This window comes from Corylus avellana, chromosome 9 (genome assembly GCF_965113065.1).
Source record: "Corylus avellana chromosome 9, dhCorAvel1.hap1.2, whole genome shotgun sequence".
Taxonomy (NCBI): domain Eukaryota; kingdom Viridiplantae; phylum Streptophyta; class Magnoliopsida; order Fagales; family Betulaceae; genus Corylus; species Corylus avellana.
The window spans coordinates 15,974,993-15,993,318 of record NC_142498.1 but is presented as its reverse complement, the minus strand read 5'-3'; the positions used below and the strand labels follow the sequence as shown (position 1 = coordinate 15,993,318).

General features: G+C 38.9%; 2 protein-coding genes across 3 annotated transcripts; both read left to right on the top strand.

The window, feature by feature from the left end:
* Positions 1–819: 819 nt before the first annotated feature.
* LOC132190510 (Calmodulin-binding protein) lies at positions 820–18,011 on the top strand. 2 transcript variants are annotated; one of them, XM_059605521.2, is made up of 9 exons: positions 820–896; positions 1,276–1,412; positions 2,542–2,617; positions 12,992–13,050; positions 14,175–14,668; positions 14,752–14,912; positions 14,988–15,191; positions 16,453–16,684; positions 17,009–18,011. In XM_059605521.2, the coding sequence occupies exons 2-9, from the start codon at positions 1,297–1,299 to the stop codon at positions 17,584–17,586; spliced, it is 1,920 nt and encodes a 639-aa protein (XP_059461504.2). In that variant the 5' UTR covers positions 820–896; positions 1,276–1,296; the 3' UTR covers positions 17,587–18,011. The 2 variants fall into 2 exon arrangements, with proteins under 2 accessions (XP_059461504.2, XP_059461503.2); XM_059605520.2 differs by having other exon boundaries at positions 848–951.
* LOC148583863 (uncharacterized) lies at positions 7,036–9,019 on the top strand. Its single transcript, XM_088510686.1, has 2 exons — positions 7,036–8,292; positions 8,529–9,019. Exons 1-2 carry the CDS (start codon positions 7,203–7,205, stop codon positions 8,555–8,557), a joined length of 1,119 nt encoding a protein of 372 aa, XP_088366812.1. The 5' UTR covers positions 7,036–7,202; the 3' UTR covers positions 8,558–9,019.
* Positions 18,012–18,326: the final 315 nt, after the last annotated feature.

Genomic DNA, 18,326 nt, shown 5'->3' with positions numbered 1-18,326 from the left:
ATGATTCGAACTATTGAGTTTCATTTCATGATACGTGATTCCCAGTTATTGAGTTACGACCCTTTGAGGGTAGTTAACAGTGTACATAATCTCACGTGTACATTATTAAATACACCAAATTTAAATTTATACTATAAAATGAAGGACACAAATTTCCTTCAAATAGGTTTGGAGTAAATTTTTTTCAACCTACTCTAATAAGTGATAAGTGTCATTCAACATGTTTGGGTTCTTAGATTAGTGAAATGACAATAAATGACTGTTAAAATATTAAAGAAAATATATGAGAGATGACATTTGACACTTATTAAACTGAGTTGAATGAAATTTCCTCCAAACCAGTTTAAAAGAAATTTCTGTCTTAGAAGGAATAGTTTCTATGAGATTGGAATATGATCCTTTTATGATTATAGATGAGTATCAACGTAATAATGATAGTAACAATAATTAGGATTAATATCAATTAATCATGATAAGAGAAAGTGTCTGTGGCCAAAAGGGCAATAAAATTCGGAACAAAAAACAGAAACTGGCGTCAGCCTAAAAAAGGAAGTGACGTCAGTGAAACCATTATATATTTCCGAGTGACGTGGCAAGTGCAACGTCCAGGATTTCACGCTCGCTTGTCCTTCGGACGATCCTAAAGCAACGACCAATACGGGTAATAGATCTACGAGAGTCCATCCAGTGCTACACAGAACAGCTGGTCTCACTTTCCTTTTTCAAAGAGCGCAAGAAATCATAGAGTGAAACAAAGAGGTCGTCTTTGTGAGCGGATCCCGTTGACTGAAGAATGTGGACTACAGTGGTCTGAGACGCAGCTGATTGTACCACAGTTGATCCGAGAGTCGCCAGTATAGACTCGAATACAAAAGAAGTCTTTAAGACTTCAAACGGTATCACCTTGCTTTCGATTTTCTCGCTCCCCAAACACTCCTATTTTTCTCACAGGTTTTCCCTCGCTTTCTTGCTCTAAGAAAAGTCTAAAAAGAAGGAATCCCCCAGCAAGTTTTTCTGCTTTGTTTTTCTTTTTGGGGAATCAATCTGTCTTTCAGTAATTTTTGTATTTTGTTTTTCATCAATAGATGGAAAATCTGGAGTTCAATTATGAGGAATTTGCGAAATCTGAGTTGAATTTTAAGTGCTTTGTAGATCTGTGGTGGAAAGTTGTGTTTGTGTGTGTGTGTAGTGGTAGTTAGGGTTTCTGAGTTTGGTTGCAATTTTGGGATTTTTATGCGTTTTTAGTGAGTATGTTGTGGTTTTGGTGTGTTGCAGATCCGGGAGGTGTGGGTGTAAATGCAGACTAGGTTTATGGAGAGGACCAAATCTATGAGTAGAGGAAAGAGGAGTTTGGAGGGAGGAGGAGGAGGAGAAGATGAGCAGCCAGAGAGGAAGCGGCCCGCTCTTGCTAGGTAAATTCTTATGTCAATTTGATTTGTGACTTGAATTGCTTTGTTTGATTGGGATTTCTTAGTTAATTTTTCAATTGCAATGCTAATTGTGGATTGTATAAAGACTAGAATGTTACTTCAGTTGAAGTGTTCAATTGTTAAAATTAGCGTGTCTAAGTTTTTAGGTAGTTGGTTATGAAATAGTCTCTAGTTGTTACTTGGGTGCACCAGAACTTGGTATGGGCTTGCCATTTTAAAAGGAAGGGTGATAATTGCCCTAAAAACTACTTGTGGGTTGCATTTTAAGAAACTTAACAATGAAAAATAGGCTGCCTTATCAGAAGGAAGGCTGATATCTGCGCTCCAGAGGTGCAGATATGGCCATGTTATTCCATGCATCACTCCAACTTTATAGACGAAAGGAGCTGCAGATAAAACCCAAATTTGGTACCGTTTCAAGAGAAAAACTCTCTATGATAGGTTTCTCATCCGAACAAGTTGCTAATTTGATCTTCCAAATGGGGTTTTTACCCTTCTGTAGTCATTCCATATGCCTACCTTCAAGTGTTTAGGTCGTTGAGGGAACTGTGAGATTTATGGGAATTTTGAAAGGGGAGAAACTTAAACATAATGATATGTGGGGCTTTTCTTTGGTTTTGGAAGATCGTTTTGATCATGTTTGTGTAATTTTTATGTGTTATTTGGTAGGAACACAAAAAGCTAATGGAAAATACATGTTTGTATGATTATGTGCATAAAGATACTGGAAAATAGATGCAAACCTAGGTTTAACAATCATTGTACAAAATAACTAGATTTATAAATATCACAATAGATGCAAACCTAGGTTTAACAATCCGTGTACAAAATAACTAGATTTATAAATATCACAACTAACATATCTTGCATAAATGATAAATTTTGCATCTCATTACTATATAATGGTTTATTATAAAAATGAAGTTCATGGCTCATGACTCATTGGGTAAGATTCTAGATTTGTGTAGCGAAAATCTTATTTTTGTATGTACTATAATTTATTGTGTGGGCTAATGCTAATATGCCTCTTTCCATTCTTTTCTTTTTGTCCAACTTATTTAGCATTCGTATTTTCATTTTCACTTAATTTAAAGTCAATTGTATCATGCAGCGTAATTGTTGAAGCTCTGAAAGTGGACAGTCTGCAAAAGCTATGCTCGTCTTTGGAACCTATTCTTCGTAGAGTTGTAAGACTTATGGCTTCTACACTCGATCTTCATACCAACTAATTTTTTTTTTCTTCTTCTAATGGGTTTGAATTGGCTACTTATTATGCTTCATCTCTTTAATTTACCTAGCACTAACCTGCTTTACAATCCATCTAACACCCCGGTACCATGTTGGAAGGTGAGAAGTAGCACACATAGAGTGAGTGGTTTTTAAAGATAGTCATGAGTGCTGTGTCCCACATTGCCTAGTTATTAGGTAAAACTAGGCTTTATAAGAAATCGTAGGGAAGCTCCAAATTGACTAGTCCTTTTAAAGTTATAGTGCATATGTGATTAGTGCTTTTTCTTGGGTCATTACGCACCAATCATCACCAGAGTGCTTAAATCATCCTTCTAATGTTTCCTTAATAGTATTAATCTGTGTGGTCACCATTTTGCTATAGGTACTTTGATCTCTATGAATAACCCAAGTATTCATGACATTCTAGATTACTTGTCTTCTTGCTAATGAAGTTTCATATCTTTCCAAAATATAAATATTTTGTTGCTTTTGCACCTGTGCTTTGTTTTATTCATACTGTTTGCCTTTTTATTCATTTTTTCCCTTGTAAATTTTGAATGCTTCAATCCGTTACTTCTTTTCATTTCATATGCTAATTTTCAATTTTTTTTTTCATTGGACTCGTAGGTTATCAATGGGTCTATGTCTTTTGATATACAGAGATTTTCTCTTCAGAAAATGGTTCTATCACTTAAAATGGTCTCTTTAGTTATTAATGGGTCTATGAATTCTGATTCTATAGAAATAAGGGAGTGTGTAGTGCAATTCTATAAGAGGTTGTATGCTGAACAATTTATTTTGCAAGCAAACTTGGATGGCCTCTCGTTTCTTTCCATTAATGCGGATGAGAGAAATTAGTTGGAAAGGGATTTTGAGGTGAATGAAGTGTGGGAGGTGGTAAGAGATTTGAATGGTGAGAAGGTTCTAGGTCCTAATGGTTTCTTTATGGCTTTTTTCCAGAAGTCTTGGGAGGTTGTGAAATAAGACATCTTGGTAGTTTTGAAGGAGTTTCATAGTCGATGAAAGTTTGAGAAGAGTTTTAATGCAACATTTGTCTCCTTATCCCAAAAAAAACAGGTGTTGTGGGCATTAAGGATTTTTGGCCTATTAGTTTAGTGGGTGGTGTTTAAAAAATTATCTACAAGGGCTTGGCGAATAGGTTAAAATCGGTTTTGGGAAAAATTATAACTCCCAGAATGCATTCATCAAAGGTAGACAAATTTTGGATTCAGTTTTGCTTGCTAATGAATGTTTGGATAGTCGGATTAGATCGGGGGAACCATGAGTGTTGGGTAAATTGGACTTGGAAAAGACTTATGATCATGTTAATTGGCAGTTCTTATTATATTTGCCAAAGAGATGTGGATTTGGGGAGAAATGGAGGGATTGGATAGGGCATTGTATTTCTACGGTGCGGTTTTCCATTCTTATTAATGGTTCGCCATTTGGTTTCTTTAATAGTTCCGGTGGATCTAGACAAGGGGACTTGTTATCACATTATTGTTTGTGGTTGTTATGGAAGCATTGAGTAGGATGATGACGGCTACATTGGATAAGGGACTTTTGTTTGGTTTTTCAATGGGGTCAAGGAATAATGAAGAATAGTTATTGTCCCGCTTCTTGTTTGTAGATGATACAGGCAAATTCTGAACTCCGACATTTGTGATGCCTTTTCTTATGTTTTGAAGTTGTATTGGGGTTGAAGATTAATTTGGCAAAATCAGAGATAGTTACTGTTGGCGAAGTGGGAGATGTAGAAGGTTTGACTTGCATTTTGGTCTGTAGAGTAGTATCTTTGCTGATGAAGTACTTGGGTTTGCCTTTGGGTGCGTCTTACAAGGCTACATCTTTGGAATGGCATAATTGAAAATGTGGAAGCCGGCTGGCTGGATGGAAAATGCTTTATTTATCTAAGGGATGTATACTTTGATAAAAAAACACCCTTTTTAATTTGCCTACTTAGTATTCTCTTTTACTTATTCCAGTGGGTGTGGCTAATAGGATTGAAAAACTTCAGACGTTTTATGGGGTGGAATTGGCGACAAGGTTTAAATTCCATTTAGTGAATTGGTCGAGAGTTTGTAGCCCGATGAAATCAGTTGGGTTGGGGGTTTGGTACTTAATTCAATTTATTGAGCCCTAATGAGCAAATGGCCATGGCGTTTATGCTACGAAGAGTGAGGCTTTGTGGTGATTGGTGATAGAGACTAAATATGACAGTTTAAGGGGAAGTTGGTGTTCCTAGGAGGTAATAGGGCCATTTGGAGTGGGTGTGCGGCAATATATAAGGAGGGGGTGGAAAATGTTTTTAAAATTTGTAAAATTTGACTTGCTTGTTGGTGCAATGTGGAAAATGGCGCCTATTTGCCTTCTTTGGTGCTTATGGAGGGAAAGAAATAATAGGAGCTCTAAGGACTTGGAGAAGACCTTGGAGGAGATTTTAGCCTCCTTGTACCCTCCTTTTACCATACATTGTATCTTTGGACTACGACTAATGTGTCTCCTTTGTCGATTAGTTTTGATGATTTTCTTGTTCACTTTTCCCTTTCTAGTTAGGTGTTTTTTTTTTTTTGTATACCTCCAAAGTACTAAGGGGCGCTCTATGCTTTTAATGAGATTGGATTATTACTTATATAAAAATAAAAAAATTTGTAAAATTTGAGGTGAGTGGTGGGTCAAAGGTTAGTTTTTGGTATGATGTGTGGTGTTGGGATCAATCATTGAAGATATCTTATCTAGATTTGTTTAGTATTGCACGTTGTGAGGACATGTGGGTGGTGGATCTTTTGCAATTCTGAAATGAAAGTATCCGTTGGAAGATAATTTTTACTAGACCTCTACAGGATTGGGAGGTGGATTTGCTCTCCTTTTTCTTCGAGATGTATTCTCTTAGAGTAAGGCAAGGAGATGTGGATAGAATATGTTGGATCCCTTTCAAGAGAGACAAGTGTGAAATGAAGTCGTTTTATCACATGTTAACCATATTTGCGGTTTTCTTGTTTCCTTGGAAAAGTATATACAGAGTTGAGGCTTCTTTGAGAGTAGTTTTTCGTGTGGACGACGGTATAAGGAAAACATTGCCGTTGGATAACCTGAGAGGCTATCGATCACCTTCATTGTGAAGTAGCAAGAGATCTATGGAGTTTACTATGTAATTTGTTTGGTGTTAATTGGGTTATACCTAGAAGTGTTAACACCCTAATCCCATATTAGAAAGAGATGTTTGACCCACATAAAATGAGTAATTTATAAAAGATAGTCATAAGTGCTAAGTCCCACATTGCCTAGTTACTAGGTACAATTAGGCTTTATAATAAATTATAGTGAAACTCTAAACTGACTAGTCCTTTTGGGATAATAGCACAGATGTGGCTAACGCTTTTCTTGTGTCGTTAGAAATGGCATTAGAGCTACCTAGTAACACCATGCCATGTGGTACTGGAGTACTACATGACATGATCATAATGAAGACGTTGGGAATTTAAGAGGGAGATATTATAACACCCCAGTCCCATATTGGGAAGAGATGAGTAACCCACATATAGTGGGTAGTTTATAAAATATAATCATGAGTGCTAAATCTCACATTGCCTATTGTTAGGTGAAACTTGGCTTTATAATGAATTCTAGGAAAGTAATAAATTAACTAGTCTTTTTGGGGTAATAACGCATATGTGGCTAGTGCTTTTTCCTGGGTCGTTACTGTTAGAAAAATATATTGTATGGGTATTTTTGTGTATGGGTATTTTTGTCTTTGTACTCTATGTTGGTTTATATATATATGCAGTATGAGGGGAGTGTGGGGGAGTGATGTTTGACAGCCCCATATTCTATTCTGTCCACATGGTATCAGAGCAGTAGTAACAATTCTCTCGTAGCTGCTCCATATTTGCCATTTTTTTTCTTCTCTTTTCTCAACCAAAAAAAAAAAAAACACAGTTGAATCCAGGAATACAGGATTCTGGTTGGGCTTCATGCCCATGAACGGGGGTAGATGACGTCGATATCATCGTCCTTAAGGGTGTGATGTCGTCGTCATCGCCGCCGTCAAGCTTTTCGTCGTCTGTGTTGGGGTGTTCGTTCTGCCAGGAAGTATGAGTGTGAGTCTCGGCGTGGTCTGTGCTGGTTGGTGATGCGCAAGGTGGCCGGCGTACATGGTGGTCATCGGAAAAAAATTTCTTGGAGTTGAAAAACAAAAAAAAGGTTACTTTTTGTCATCAATTCATTCTGTGAGTTCAGTTTTAGTATTTTCGGAGTTGTCTGCTGCTTCCGGTGAGTGTGGACCGTCTCCGGCGAAGCTCCGGCGAGGCTCCGGCGAAGCTCCGGCGAGGCTCCGGTGAAGTTTTTTTTTGCCGTATTTACACTGGTTCCCCTCTCTTTCTCCCTATTTTACTGATTGGCATTGGTTGAGCTGGTTTTTGCCATTTTCCAGCATTGTTGCAGTGTTGCATTGAGGTCTTTCAATTAGTTTTGAGTGGTTGTTCTCCTACTTATTTGTTGTGTTACTGTGGTGGAGTCTTTGCTCCTTTGTTGATTGATATTATGGCTGCTAAACCTGAGACTACCTTAGTTAATACCCCTATGACTTATGTGAAGCTCAATGGGAAGAATTATAGTTATTGGGCAAGGTCTGTTGAAGTTTTTCTCAAAGGCAAGGGCTTGTTTACTCACTTAACCTCGGGTATACCCAAGGACTATACTCCTAGCCTTTGGGAGCAAGAAGATAATCAAATTATCTCTCTTATGTTGAACAGTATTGAGCCTCACCTTGGATCCTCATGCATCTACTTACCCACTGCCAAGGACATTTGGGATCATCTCAGTCACATGTACTCTGGAACTGGGAATATTACTCGGATTTATGAAGTGTGTAAACAATATTTTGGGCTTGAACAAGGTACTCAAACTGTGGATGAGTATTACAACCATGTTGTGGCCATTTGTGAGGAGAGAAACTTGTACCAACCACTCTCTACGGACCTGAAGAAAATGGAAAAGCAACGTCAAGATGTGGATGTGGTTCGGTTCCTTCTTGGTTTGAAACCCGAGTTTGAGTCGGTTCGTGCGCAGATTTTGGGTGGTTCTGAACTTCCCTCACTTCCAGAAGTCTTTTCTCGGATTCAGCGTGCTACTCTCACTGACCATGGCTCTCAGATGAGTTCTGAGCGTACTGGTGAGCGCGTTGCTTTTGTTGCTACCCGTGGCAGTTTTGGTGGGTATCGTGGTGGTCGAGGTGGTCGTGGTGGTCGTGGTGTTCGTGGTGGCCATGACTCTCGAGGCGGTGGTCGACTTGGTAGTCGTGAGCATCGCAAATGTACTCACTGTGGCCGTCCTAATCATTCGGTGAATTCTTGTTGGGATTTACATGGCAAACCACCCGGTTTTGCCAATCAGGCTGTTTCTTTCGAGGATTCTCCAGCTATTTCTGGACCACCTGCTAGTTCAAGTTCAACTCCGGATTATGATCTCATCTCCATTCCGAAAGATGAGTATGCTCAGTTTTTGGCTCATAAGCGGGCCACCTCCACTTCCACTGCTACTCTTGCTCAGTCAGGTACTGCATCTCACTGTCTCTTATCCTCCACTTGCAACCCATGGATTATTGATTCCGGTGCCAATGAACATATGACTGGTTCGTCTACTTCTCTCTCTGATTATCATCCTGTTACTGCACCCCACAGTGTCACTCTAGCTAATGGTTCCCTTTCTACTGTAGCCGGCTCTGGCCATACACATCTGAGTCCAGATATTGAGCTGTTGTCCGTTTTACATGTTCCCGGTTTTCCATTTAATTTATTATCCATTAGTAAAATTACCAAAGCTCTTAACTGTTCTGTTAGTTTTTATCCTTCTGTGTGCATTTTTCAGGATCTCAAGACACGGAGGATGATTGGTAGTGGGCATGAAGTTGGTGGCCTATATTATCTGGATCTCTCACCTTCATTTCCCTCTCGTGCTTTGCAGTCGTCAAGTTCAGCTCTTCAGTGGCATTGTCGCCTTGGTCATCCTTCCCTTCCTGCATTGAAGCATCAAGTCCCAAGTCTCCGTCATGAGTTGTCTGTGTCGTGCGAAGCGTGTCAGCTTGGCAAACACCATCGTGTTTCTTTTCCGTCAAGAGTTGTTAGTCGAGTTTCTCGTCCTTTTGAGTTAGTTCATTCTGATGTATGGGGTCCTATGAAGATCGAGTCCAATAAATTTCATTATTTTGTAACATTCGTGGATGATTTTTCCCGTATGACTTGGTTATTTTTAATGAAAAATCGTTCCGAGTTATTTTCTGTCTTCCAAATGTTTCGTAATATGATTAAGACTCAATTTTCTCAAAAAATTCGTATCTTGCGTTCTGATAATGCCAAAGAATACACATCTAGTTCTTTTGCCACTTATTTGTCTGATAAAGGCATTATCCATCAAACTTCATGTGCTCACACTCCACAACAAAATGGTGTGGCTGAACGTAAGAATCGTCATTTATTAGATGTTGCACGTTGTCTCTTGTTTCATATGCATGTCCCCAAACATTTTTGGAGTGAGGCAGTCCTCACTGCTTGTTATCTCATTAATCGGATGCCATCCTCAGTCTTAGATGGTGTTTCTCCTCATTCACTCTTGTACTCTTCTTCACCTCCGTTTGCCTTACCACTAAAGATTTTTGGGTGTGTTTGCTATGTTCATAACTTGGGTCCTGGCTATGATAAACTTGATCCTCGCTCTACTAAATGTGTCTTCCTTGGTTATTCCACAACTCAGAAGGGATATCGTTGTTATAGTTCTGTTCTTCGTCGCTACTTTACTAGCGCTGATGTCACATTTGTTGAGTCTCTTGCCTATTTTCCTGTTGATGCGTCTTTCGAAGCGTCTACCCTTGAGCCCAATGTCACGTCTGTTCCGCTGCCTGTTCCATATCTCTCTGAGTCTGTCGTGTTGCCTCCATGCTCTTCTGCTCCTCTCCAGGTTTATACACGTAGGCCACGTCCATCCGCTCCTGCACCTCCACCATCATCCATCCCGTCTTCGGATCCGCTGCCACCTGCATCTGATTCCTTGCCCATTGCCCTAAGGAAAGGTACACGTTCTTGCACTACTGCACATCCTATCAGTCAATTTGTATCTACTAGTTCTTTGTCTCCTTCCTATTCTTGCTTTATTTCCCATCTTTCTACTGTTTCCACCCCAAAGACAGTGCATGATGCTTTATCTGACTCTGGTTGGAGGCAAGCTATGGAATTGGAAATGAAGGCCTTGCATCAAAATGGTACGTGGGAGCTTGTTCGATTACCACCTGCTAAGAAGCCTGTTGGTTGCAAATGGGTCTACACGGTTAAGTTTAATCCTGATGGTTCAGTTGAACGGTTGAAAGCTCGTTTGGTTGCTAAGGGTTATACCCAGACATATGGTATTGATTATGATGAGACATTTTCTCCAGTTGCCAAAATCTCCTCCGTCCGTATTCTTATTTCTTTGGCTTCTAATTTGGCTTGGCCCTTATTTCAATTGGATGTCAAAAATGCCTTTTTACATGGGGATCTGCACGAGGAAGTTTATATGGAGCAACCACCTGGGTTTGTTGCTCAGGGGGAGTATCAGGGTTGTGTCTGTAAATTGAAAAAGGCTTTGTACGGTCTCAAGCAATCTCCACGGGCATGGTTTGGGAAGTTCTCAGCAGCAGTTATGGAGTTTGGTCTTCAGCAATGTCAGACAGATCATTCAGTATTTCACTTGCATACAAGTGCTGGTCATATTCTCCTTGTGGTATATGTGGATGACATCGTGATTACAGGTAATGATTCAGGAGGCATTGCTCGGTTGAAATTGTTTTTACAACAGAAGTTTCAGACAAAAGATTTGGGAAAACTAAGATATTTTTTGGGGATTGAAGTTGCTAGATCCCAAACAGGTATCAATTTATCTCAAAGAAAATATGTACTTGATTTGTTAGAAGAGACGGGTCTTCTGGGTGCTCGTCCTGTTGACACTCCAATGGATCCTAATCAGAAATTAGTAAAAGATGAAGGGGAATTGTTTGAAGATCCTGGTAGGTATCGTCGCTTAGTTGGAAAGTTGAATTACCTGACCATTACTAGACCAGACATCTCATATGCAGTTGGTGTTGTCAGTCAGTTTTTGGAGGCTCCTAGGGTTTCACATTGGGAAGCTGTTACTCGTATTATTCGATATTTGAAAAGAGCTCCTGGCCTTGGGATATTGTATAGACCGAATGGACACCTTCGGGTAGAAGGGTTTACTGATGCAGATTGGGCTGGTTCTCCCTCAGATAGGCGATCTACTACAGGATATTGTACTTTCTTGGGTGGTAATCTAGTAACTTGGAAAAGCAAGAAACAGACGGTGGTGGCACGGTCCAGTGCCGAGGCAGAATACAGGGCAATGTCTAACACTACTAGTGAATTGACATGGTTACAACTCTTTCTCCAAGAGATCGGATTTGCCGCTCCTACTCCTATCCCATTATTTTGTGATAATCAAGCTGCAATACATATTGCATCTAACTCTGTCTTTCATGAAAGAACCAAGCATATTGAGGTTGATTGTCACTTTGTTCGAGATAAGATACTCAATGGCGATATATCTACACCGTTCGTGAAGTCTGGAGATCAGTTAGCTGATATGTTTACAAAACCCTTGTGTCGGAAGCAGTTAGAGTTTATTTGTTCCAAGCTGGACTTATATGATATATATGCTCCAGCTTGAGGGGGAGTGTTAGAAAAATATATTGTATGGGTATTTTTGTGTATGGGTATTTTTGTCTTTGTACTCTATGTTGGTTTATATATATATGCAGTATGAGGGGAGTGTGGGGGAGTGATGTTTGACAGCCCCATATTCTATTCTGTCCACAGTTACAAAAAGGGTGAGAGAGATGTTGATGCGTTGGGGAGGGTAGATGGGGCATTGTGACATTTGAAAATTTAGTCCTTTTGTTTAATGTGGTGTATCTGGAGAGAACATAATGCACAAAGCTTTGAAGATAGAGGAACTTTTGTATACTTCCTGTGTACATGGGTTGCGCCTCTTGCGCTTTAGTACATTGATATTACCATCAAAAAATTACAGTTTACCCCCTCAAGTTGATAGCGTTTTTCAATTCGAACACCAAAGTTTCAATTTTTGCAATTTGACCAATTTTATCCAAAACTTCCCATATTATCCCTAATTTTTATTTTTTTATTTTTTATAACAAATTTTTTAAAAAAATTCACGGCCACCCCTTTGGTCATCTGGTCATTTTTGCACTCCCAAATTTGTTATTGTTTTCATGGAAAATTAAAAAAAAAAAAAAAAAAAAATCAGGGGCAATTTGGGAATTTTGGGATGATATTGGTCGAGTTTAAAAAAATTGGAACTTTGTGGGGGTGAATTGCAAAAATTGAAACTTTGATGTGCGAATTGAAAAATGATGTCAACTTTGGGGGAGTAAACTGTAATTTTCCAAAAAAAAAAAGATAAAGGAACTTCGGTGGTAGAGCTGAAAAGAATTAAATTCAACTCCCTTTATATGTGGATAGCATCATATAAAGATTTGCCCCCTTTTTATTTTTAACTTTTTGAATTTGAGCCTTTGTTCTTCTTTTTCTATTAAGTAGGATTCTCTTGTATACTTCCAATTTACTCGGGTTGCGCCCTTATGTGCTTTTTAATGAGATTAAATTACTTATAAAAAGGCATTTATTGACTTTTAAATCCTTTGCAAGTCTTTTTCAGTCCTCTTAATATACTCCTCGAGCAAACCCAAGAATTTAAAAAGAAACAAATTAAGCAAACAACTACCCAAAAAAAAAAAAAAAAAAAAAAAAAGCAGTACAACAGCAAACATCACAAAATTATCCTTGGATGGATCTAGGGTGTTACAGTTTCTAACTTGAGCCTTTAGATTCTTGGTATAGTTTGGCTATGTCCCTTTGTGGAGTCTTCTAATGGATAAATTAAATAGAAAAAAAAAAAAAAAAAAAAAAGACAAGAAAAGAGGTTCTAACTTGGCAAAAGATAAAAAGGTCATTACCTATGGTTGGATTACATGTTTTGACCAAATAAATCATATTATCCAGTGAATCAGCTGAACTTTTTCTTGTACAGATCCTGGAGCTGCTCTAACTATGCATCTTTGTTTATTGTTTCCTTCCTCTTTATTATGTATCGTTCTCTAGTCTGATTGTTTGTATAATGTGCATGAAGCATGCATTTCTTGTAAGCAAACAATTTTGCTATGCATAAAAGATCAATAATTAGAGTCTGTTATTTATATATTACTGCACTTGGCGCGTGTTCTCTCTTTTTGCCTCTCATTGGTTCAGTGCTTCAATGGTCAACAGGTCAGTGAAGAAGTGGAACGTGCTTTGGCAAAGTTAGGCCCTGCAAGACTTAATGGAAGGTCTAAAGATTCTTGATCTTCTTTTTGGCAGTTAATTTTCTTTGTCAATCCTGCAAGGGAATCTTGTATATATATTTTGTGGTTCTATATTTGTTTATGTTATTTTACATTTTCCTTGAAAAATAATTTTGATTTAGATTAGAAGAAATTGAATAGTACAGGGCCACTGGGTCATGAAATAGATTTTTTTTTTGGGGGGGGGGGGGGGGGGGGGGAGGGAAGGAGAATAGTTAATTTTCTTGAATGTTGGGCTACACAAAAAAAAAAAAAAAAAAAAAAAAAAAAAGAAAAGAAAAGAAAAGAAAAGATATGCAGAAGAAAAATGATTTATTGATATATAATATGGTTTTAGATAGAACTTATCGGCTTTTGATTGTTCACTGATATATGGACGTCAAAATTTAATATAAAAAAAGCATAAAACAGGTTGCAATGTTCGTGAACGATCTCATGTATGTAAGACTTCCACAATGTTAGCAAGTCTGGAAGATGTTTCTGTGCACATTCATGTGGTTCTAGGTGCATGAAGCCTGTGTGATGTGCCATTAAGAGTAAATATACTATTCAGTAAAGAATGATAGAATGGTCCTTGCATATTCAAACATGAGCTGATGTTGGCACTCACTTCATCACTCAAGCCATGTTGTGTTAATCTCTACTCATTGAACAGATGAACTTGAGGATTAGGGATAATATTTCCTATGAGGACTTGAAGAATTGAAATGAAATGCGGTGAGAGTTGTAGGATGGTTTTCCTTTGGTAAATGTAAAAGGTTGCACCTTTAAAATGGTGCTTTCTTTATCTGCTTTATTTGCTAAAGCTCTATCCTATTTTCTTGGTTTAGTTTTGTTACTAGCTTCTATGTCTAACTTGAGACATTCAGACATTCGGAGTATCTACTGGTTATATTAATTTTATTGCCAAGGTCTTTCTCTGATTTGTTGGCATCCTATCTGCCTGTAAACTATTGGATATATTTTCTTTTGGATAACCACTTTTGGTTTAGTCATTGTTTTTGACAACTCACTCCAGTGCTTCCTGATTTTGTTGTCGTTCACCTTCCTTCAACTTTTTGTCTTACATCTATGGTAGTGGTATATTCTTCTAACACTTGGGGTTTCAGATCTTCCCCAAAACGGATTGAAGGTCCAGATGGACGAAACTTGCAGCTGCTCTTTAGGTCCAGATTGTCTCTTCCACTATTCACGGGAGGGAAAGTTGAAGGCGAGCAGGGTGCTTCAATTCATGTTGTTTTATTTGATGCAAACACTGGCAATCTTGTGACATCTGGACCTGAAGCCTCTGCCAAACTAGAAATTGTTGTGCTTGAAGGCGATTTTAACAATGAGAATGATGAAGACTGGACGCAAGAAGAATTTGAAAGCCATATTGTGAAAGAGCGTGATGGTAAGAGACCTTTGTTGACAGGGGACCTATACGTGACACTCAAGGACGGGGTAGGGACACTAGGGGAGCTCACATTTACGGACAACTCGAGTTGGATAAGGAGCAGGAAGTTCAGGCTTGGCTTGAGGGTTGCTTCTGGATTTTGCGAGGGTGTACACATCCGTGAAGCAAAGACAGAAGCTTTTACTGTTAAAGATCACAGAGGGGAATGTATGCTTACCCTCTGTCATTTAATTTTTTCTTTTGCCTGTTTGTCTTGGAATATTGTTGTTGATTCCTTTTTCTCTTGGCAGTGTACAAGAAGCATTATCCGCCTGCATTAGATGATGATGTATGGAGATTGGAGAAAATTGGCAAGGATGGGTCATTCCACAAGAGACTGAACCAAGCAGGAATCTTCACGGTTGAAGACTTTCTTCGGCTTGTGGTCCGAGATCAGCAAAAACTTCGGAATGTATGTATAGGATTTTTTTCTCGAGTGAAGATTACATGCTATCTACATGTTTTGAGATATATTGTGTTTCTGTAGATCCTTGGAAGTGGTATGTCAAATAAGATGTGGGAGGCTCTCTTAGACCATGCAAAGACTTGTGTCTTGAGCGGGAAGCTATATGTTTACTACCCCGAAGATACAAGAAATGCTGGTGTTGTTTTTAACAACATCTATGAGCTGAGGGGCCTTATTAGTGGGGAGCATTTCTATAATGCTGATTCTCTTTCTGACGACCAGAAGGTGAGTATGACATATGCCATATGCTATATGCCATATGCCATATGCCATATGCTTTCTTTCGCAATTACATCCTTACATTACTTGTCTTAAGTTTGAAATAGGGTTTGCATTTCTACTAAAGCTATTGTAGTTTTACCTTTTTTTTAATCATTGGTTTGTTATTCATGCACCCAGTGAATCCTGAATCCAAAATCTTACACTCCGCCCTATTCTTAGAAGGGAGGGGATGCCATTTGATCTAGAGCTCATTGCAGTATTTTGCTTGCCTTCCATAAATTGGGTCTGAGAATATTGTTGCATTTGCATCCTTAAACCTATTTATAAGGTATCTACTCTAAGAAATCAATTTGTTCTCTACTGTAAGTCCTTGGTGTTATCAGCCAGATTTGATCATTTCTGGTTTCCTAATGAATAAAATCAAAATAAGCAGATTATTGATTACTGATTGGTTTTTCCCTATTTTGGGGATTGTCATGATCACCTGCCTCATTTGCTGCCAAGGTGGTTTTTGTTGCGTCAAAGTTCTTTATTTCCGACTGCATCAGGATGGCAGTCAACAGTTAAATGTATTACTTATTACTTAACTGATCAAACTGCCCCTGTAGCAAATAATTCTCTCTATTTGTCATAATCTCTTCACCCCCCCTCCCCCCTTCCTCCCCTCTCCATGTTCCTATAGGTCTTCTTTGTATAAGAAATTGAAGAAAATAATTGATCACCAGCCAGCTTGGTTTGGCAACTAGGAAACCTGGCTTTTGTAATTTTCTCCAATTGTTCTTTATCCCAATGCACACCTACCGACAGAAATCTGGGAGAAGGCATGTGAGTGATCAATAATGATACCTGTTTTCAGATGTGAAGCACACCAACTCGATCAGTTCTGTTGTATGTTGCCCTTTTCTACTGTTGTAGTGATTCTAAGTCACCTCTCTTTGTTAAGTATGCTGTACTACTCTTATTGTACTTTTGAGACGTGCACAAATGGATGGGGTAAAAAGTACAAAAAGTAACAAAAAAGAAGCAAAATTGACATTAAGAGATGAGAAGCTAAGTAGGGTTATTGGTTTTAAGTACATGTTATTTAGTCTTATGAGACAAATACACACTAGTATTGCTTGCCACTTGCCATGCTGATAAAGGAGCAGGTACATGTAATTCCTAGAATTAGGGCAGTTGAAGGTCATTGAGTTTCAGATACTGCAGTCTGATTTGGTTTTACTGGTAAAGCTAATCATCAGAGAGCCAACTATTGTGATTGCAGGTCTATGTAGATGCACTAGTGAAGAAAGCGTACGACCATTGGGATCAAGTTATAGAGTATGATGGCAAGTCACTTTTGAGCTTTAAGCCGAATAGGAGGTCAGGTGCTTCCCAGAATGAACTTAATATAGAACCAATTGATTACTCTTCTGTTTTGGATCATCAGCTGCAACTACCACACCTGCCAATTCCTTCAGAGCAGTCGCCAGTGGCTTTAAGCTTACCAGTTGGAGGTAAGCATTGCTGGCTTCATTAAATCATGGGGTTTTCAGGAATAAATGTGTGGATTCTTCCTTTGTCTTTTATTATTAATTTTTTAGTTTTTTGTGGGGGGTGGTAGGAGGATGTGGGTAAGGGGTTGAGAAAAAGTAAAATCAGCCCTGTTAATCTTTCTTTCACACTCATGCCTGTGCGCACACATACACACGAATACCCCACTACACACACATGAATGTGTGCATTATTGTACACAATAGAGACGATGTTTGGCTATTGATGCTTGATCTAGAAGTATTGTACTGCTACTTATCATTTTCCTTTTTCTTTTTGAGCTTCAGGGTATAATGAGAATCTGCCAACGAGGTACTCAACTGAGTCGCAGATTGTAAATTCAAATTCTCGTGTCCCCTATGACAGCACTTCTTTTGCATCACATGGACATGGGATCAACAATTCTCACCATGCCCAAAGCTCAAGAGATGATGCTGTTGGACTGGCCCTTGGTCGTCCACAATCATCTACATCCGGGTTTCAGACTATTAACTCTGCAATTCAACCATCTACTCATAATCCTTTTGATGATTGGTCGCAAAACCGTGACAGGGGAGTTGATGAGTACTTTTCAGAGGAAGAGATTCGCATTAGAAGTCATGAGATGCTTGAGAATGAAGAAATGCAGCAGTTGCTCCGAATTTTGAGTATGGGAGGTCATGGCGCTGTTAATGTGCCAGAGGATGGGTATGTGTTCCCATCATTCGCGCCGTCACCAATGCCAAGCTTCGATGAGGATCGTGGCCGATCTGGAAAAGCTGTTGTGGGATGGCTGAAGATTAAGGCAGCAATGAGGTGGGGCTTCTTTATCAGGAAGAAAGCAGCTGAGAAGCGGGCACAGCTTGTTGAGTTAGATGATGATTAGAAGTTGCCATGGGGATGCAATTAGGTTTTCTCCTCTAACCTTCACACTGCTTTCCTATTCTGCAAATGATGGAACTGAACTCTTCATGATTGCCATTAACACCTTGAGGTCTTCGGTTGGGACTGCTTGAAATCGTTGGTTTTTGAAGCCCCGGGGGACCTCTGATGTTTCTTGGTATTTTTAAGCAGGGTTTCTCTTCTTGTACAGTGTGCCTGTATAGTTTGTGTCTGTTAGTCGCCCTTCTTTCTATTGAGATACTTGTCGCATCACCATACCGTCGGTCTTGGGAATGATATAGGTAAATGTGCTTTTCAATTGATGGCCCCATTTCATGTTGTCCACTGATTAGGGGAACATTTCAACTATTTTAGTTATGACTTCAATTTGTTGTTCCATTTAATGTACGAGAATTATGGCTTTTAATATTCTGGTAGTTTTGCTTAAATGTTTTGATTAGTTCCTTTTAACTCTTGTTTTTTTACCCCCCACTTTACATAGAAGATCAACATTTTCATTGAGGTCACGTGACCTGACTGTTGTATTAAACTAAATAATGCATTAGGAGATGAGACTTTAATTTCCTTTGGTGTAGGAATTTCTTCAACCCAGTCTTTTATCCTATGCCTCGGGCCTTGGCACCTTCAATCTTGCACCCATTTCCAGGTTGCTTGATGAAATTAAATTTTTATGAGGCCATTTTGGGTCTTACGTGTCACACATCAAACGGCTGATTGGGGCCA

What these genes read in the sequence shown, in the direction of transcription:
- LOC132190510 (XM_059605521.2), top strand. Translation starts at nt 1,297, where the DNA reads ATGCAGACTAGGTTTATGGAGAGGACCAAATCTATGAGTAGAGGAAAG. An exon ending in AACCTATTCTTCGTAGAGTT is followed by an intron (nt 2,618 to 12,991) that starts GTAAGACTTATG and finishes AATGGTCAACAG; the next exon opens with GTCAGTGAAGAAGTGGAACG. An exon ending in CTCTTTCTGACGACCAGAAG is followed by an intron (nt 15,192 to 16,452) that starts GTGAGTATGACA and finishes TTGTGATTGCAG; the next exon opens with GTCTATGTAGATGCACTAGT.
- LOC148583863 (XM_088510686.1), top strand. Translation starts at nt 7,203, where the DNA reads ATGGCTGCTAAACCTGAGACTACCTTAGTTAATACCCCTATGACTTAT. An exon ending in TGCCAATGAACATATGACTG is followed by an intron (nt 8,293 to 8,528) that starts GTTCGTCTACTT and finishes TGCATTTTTCAG; the next exon opens with GATCTCAAGACACGGAGGAT.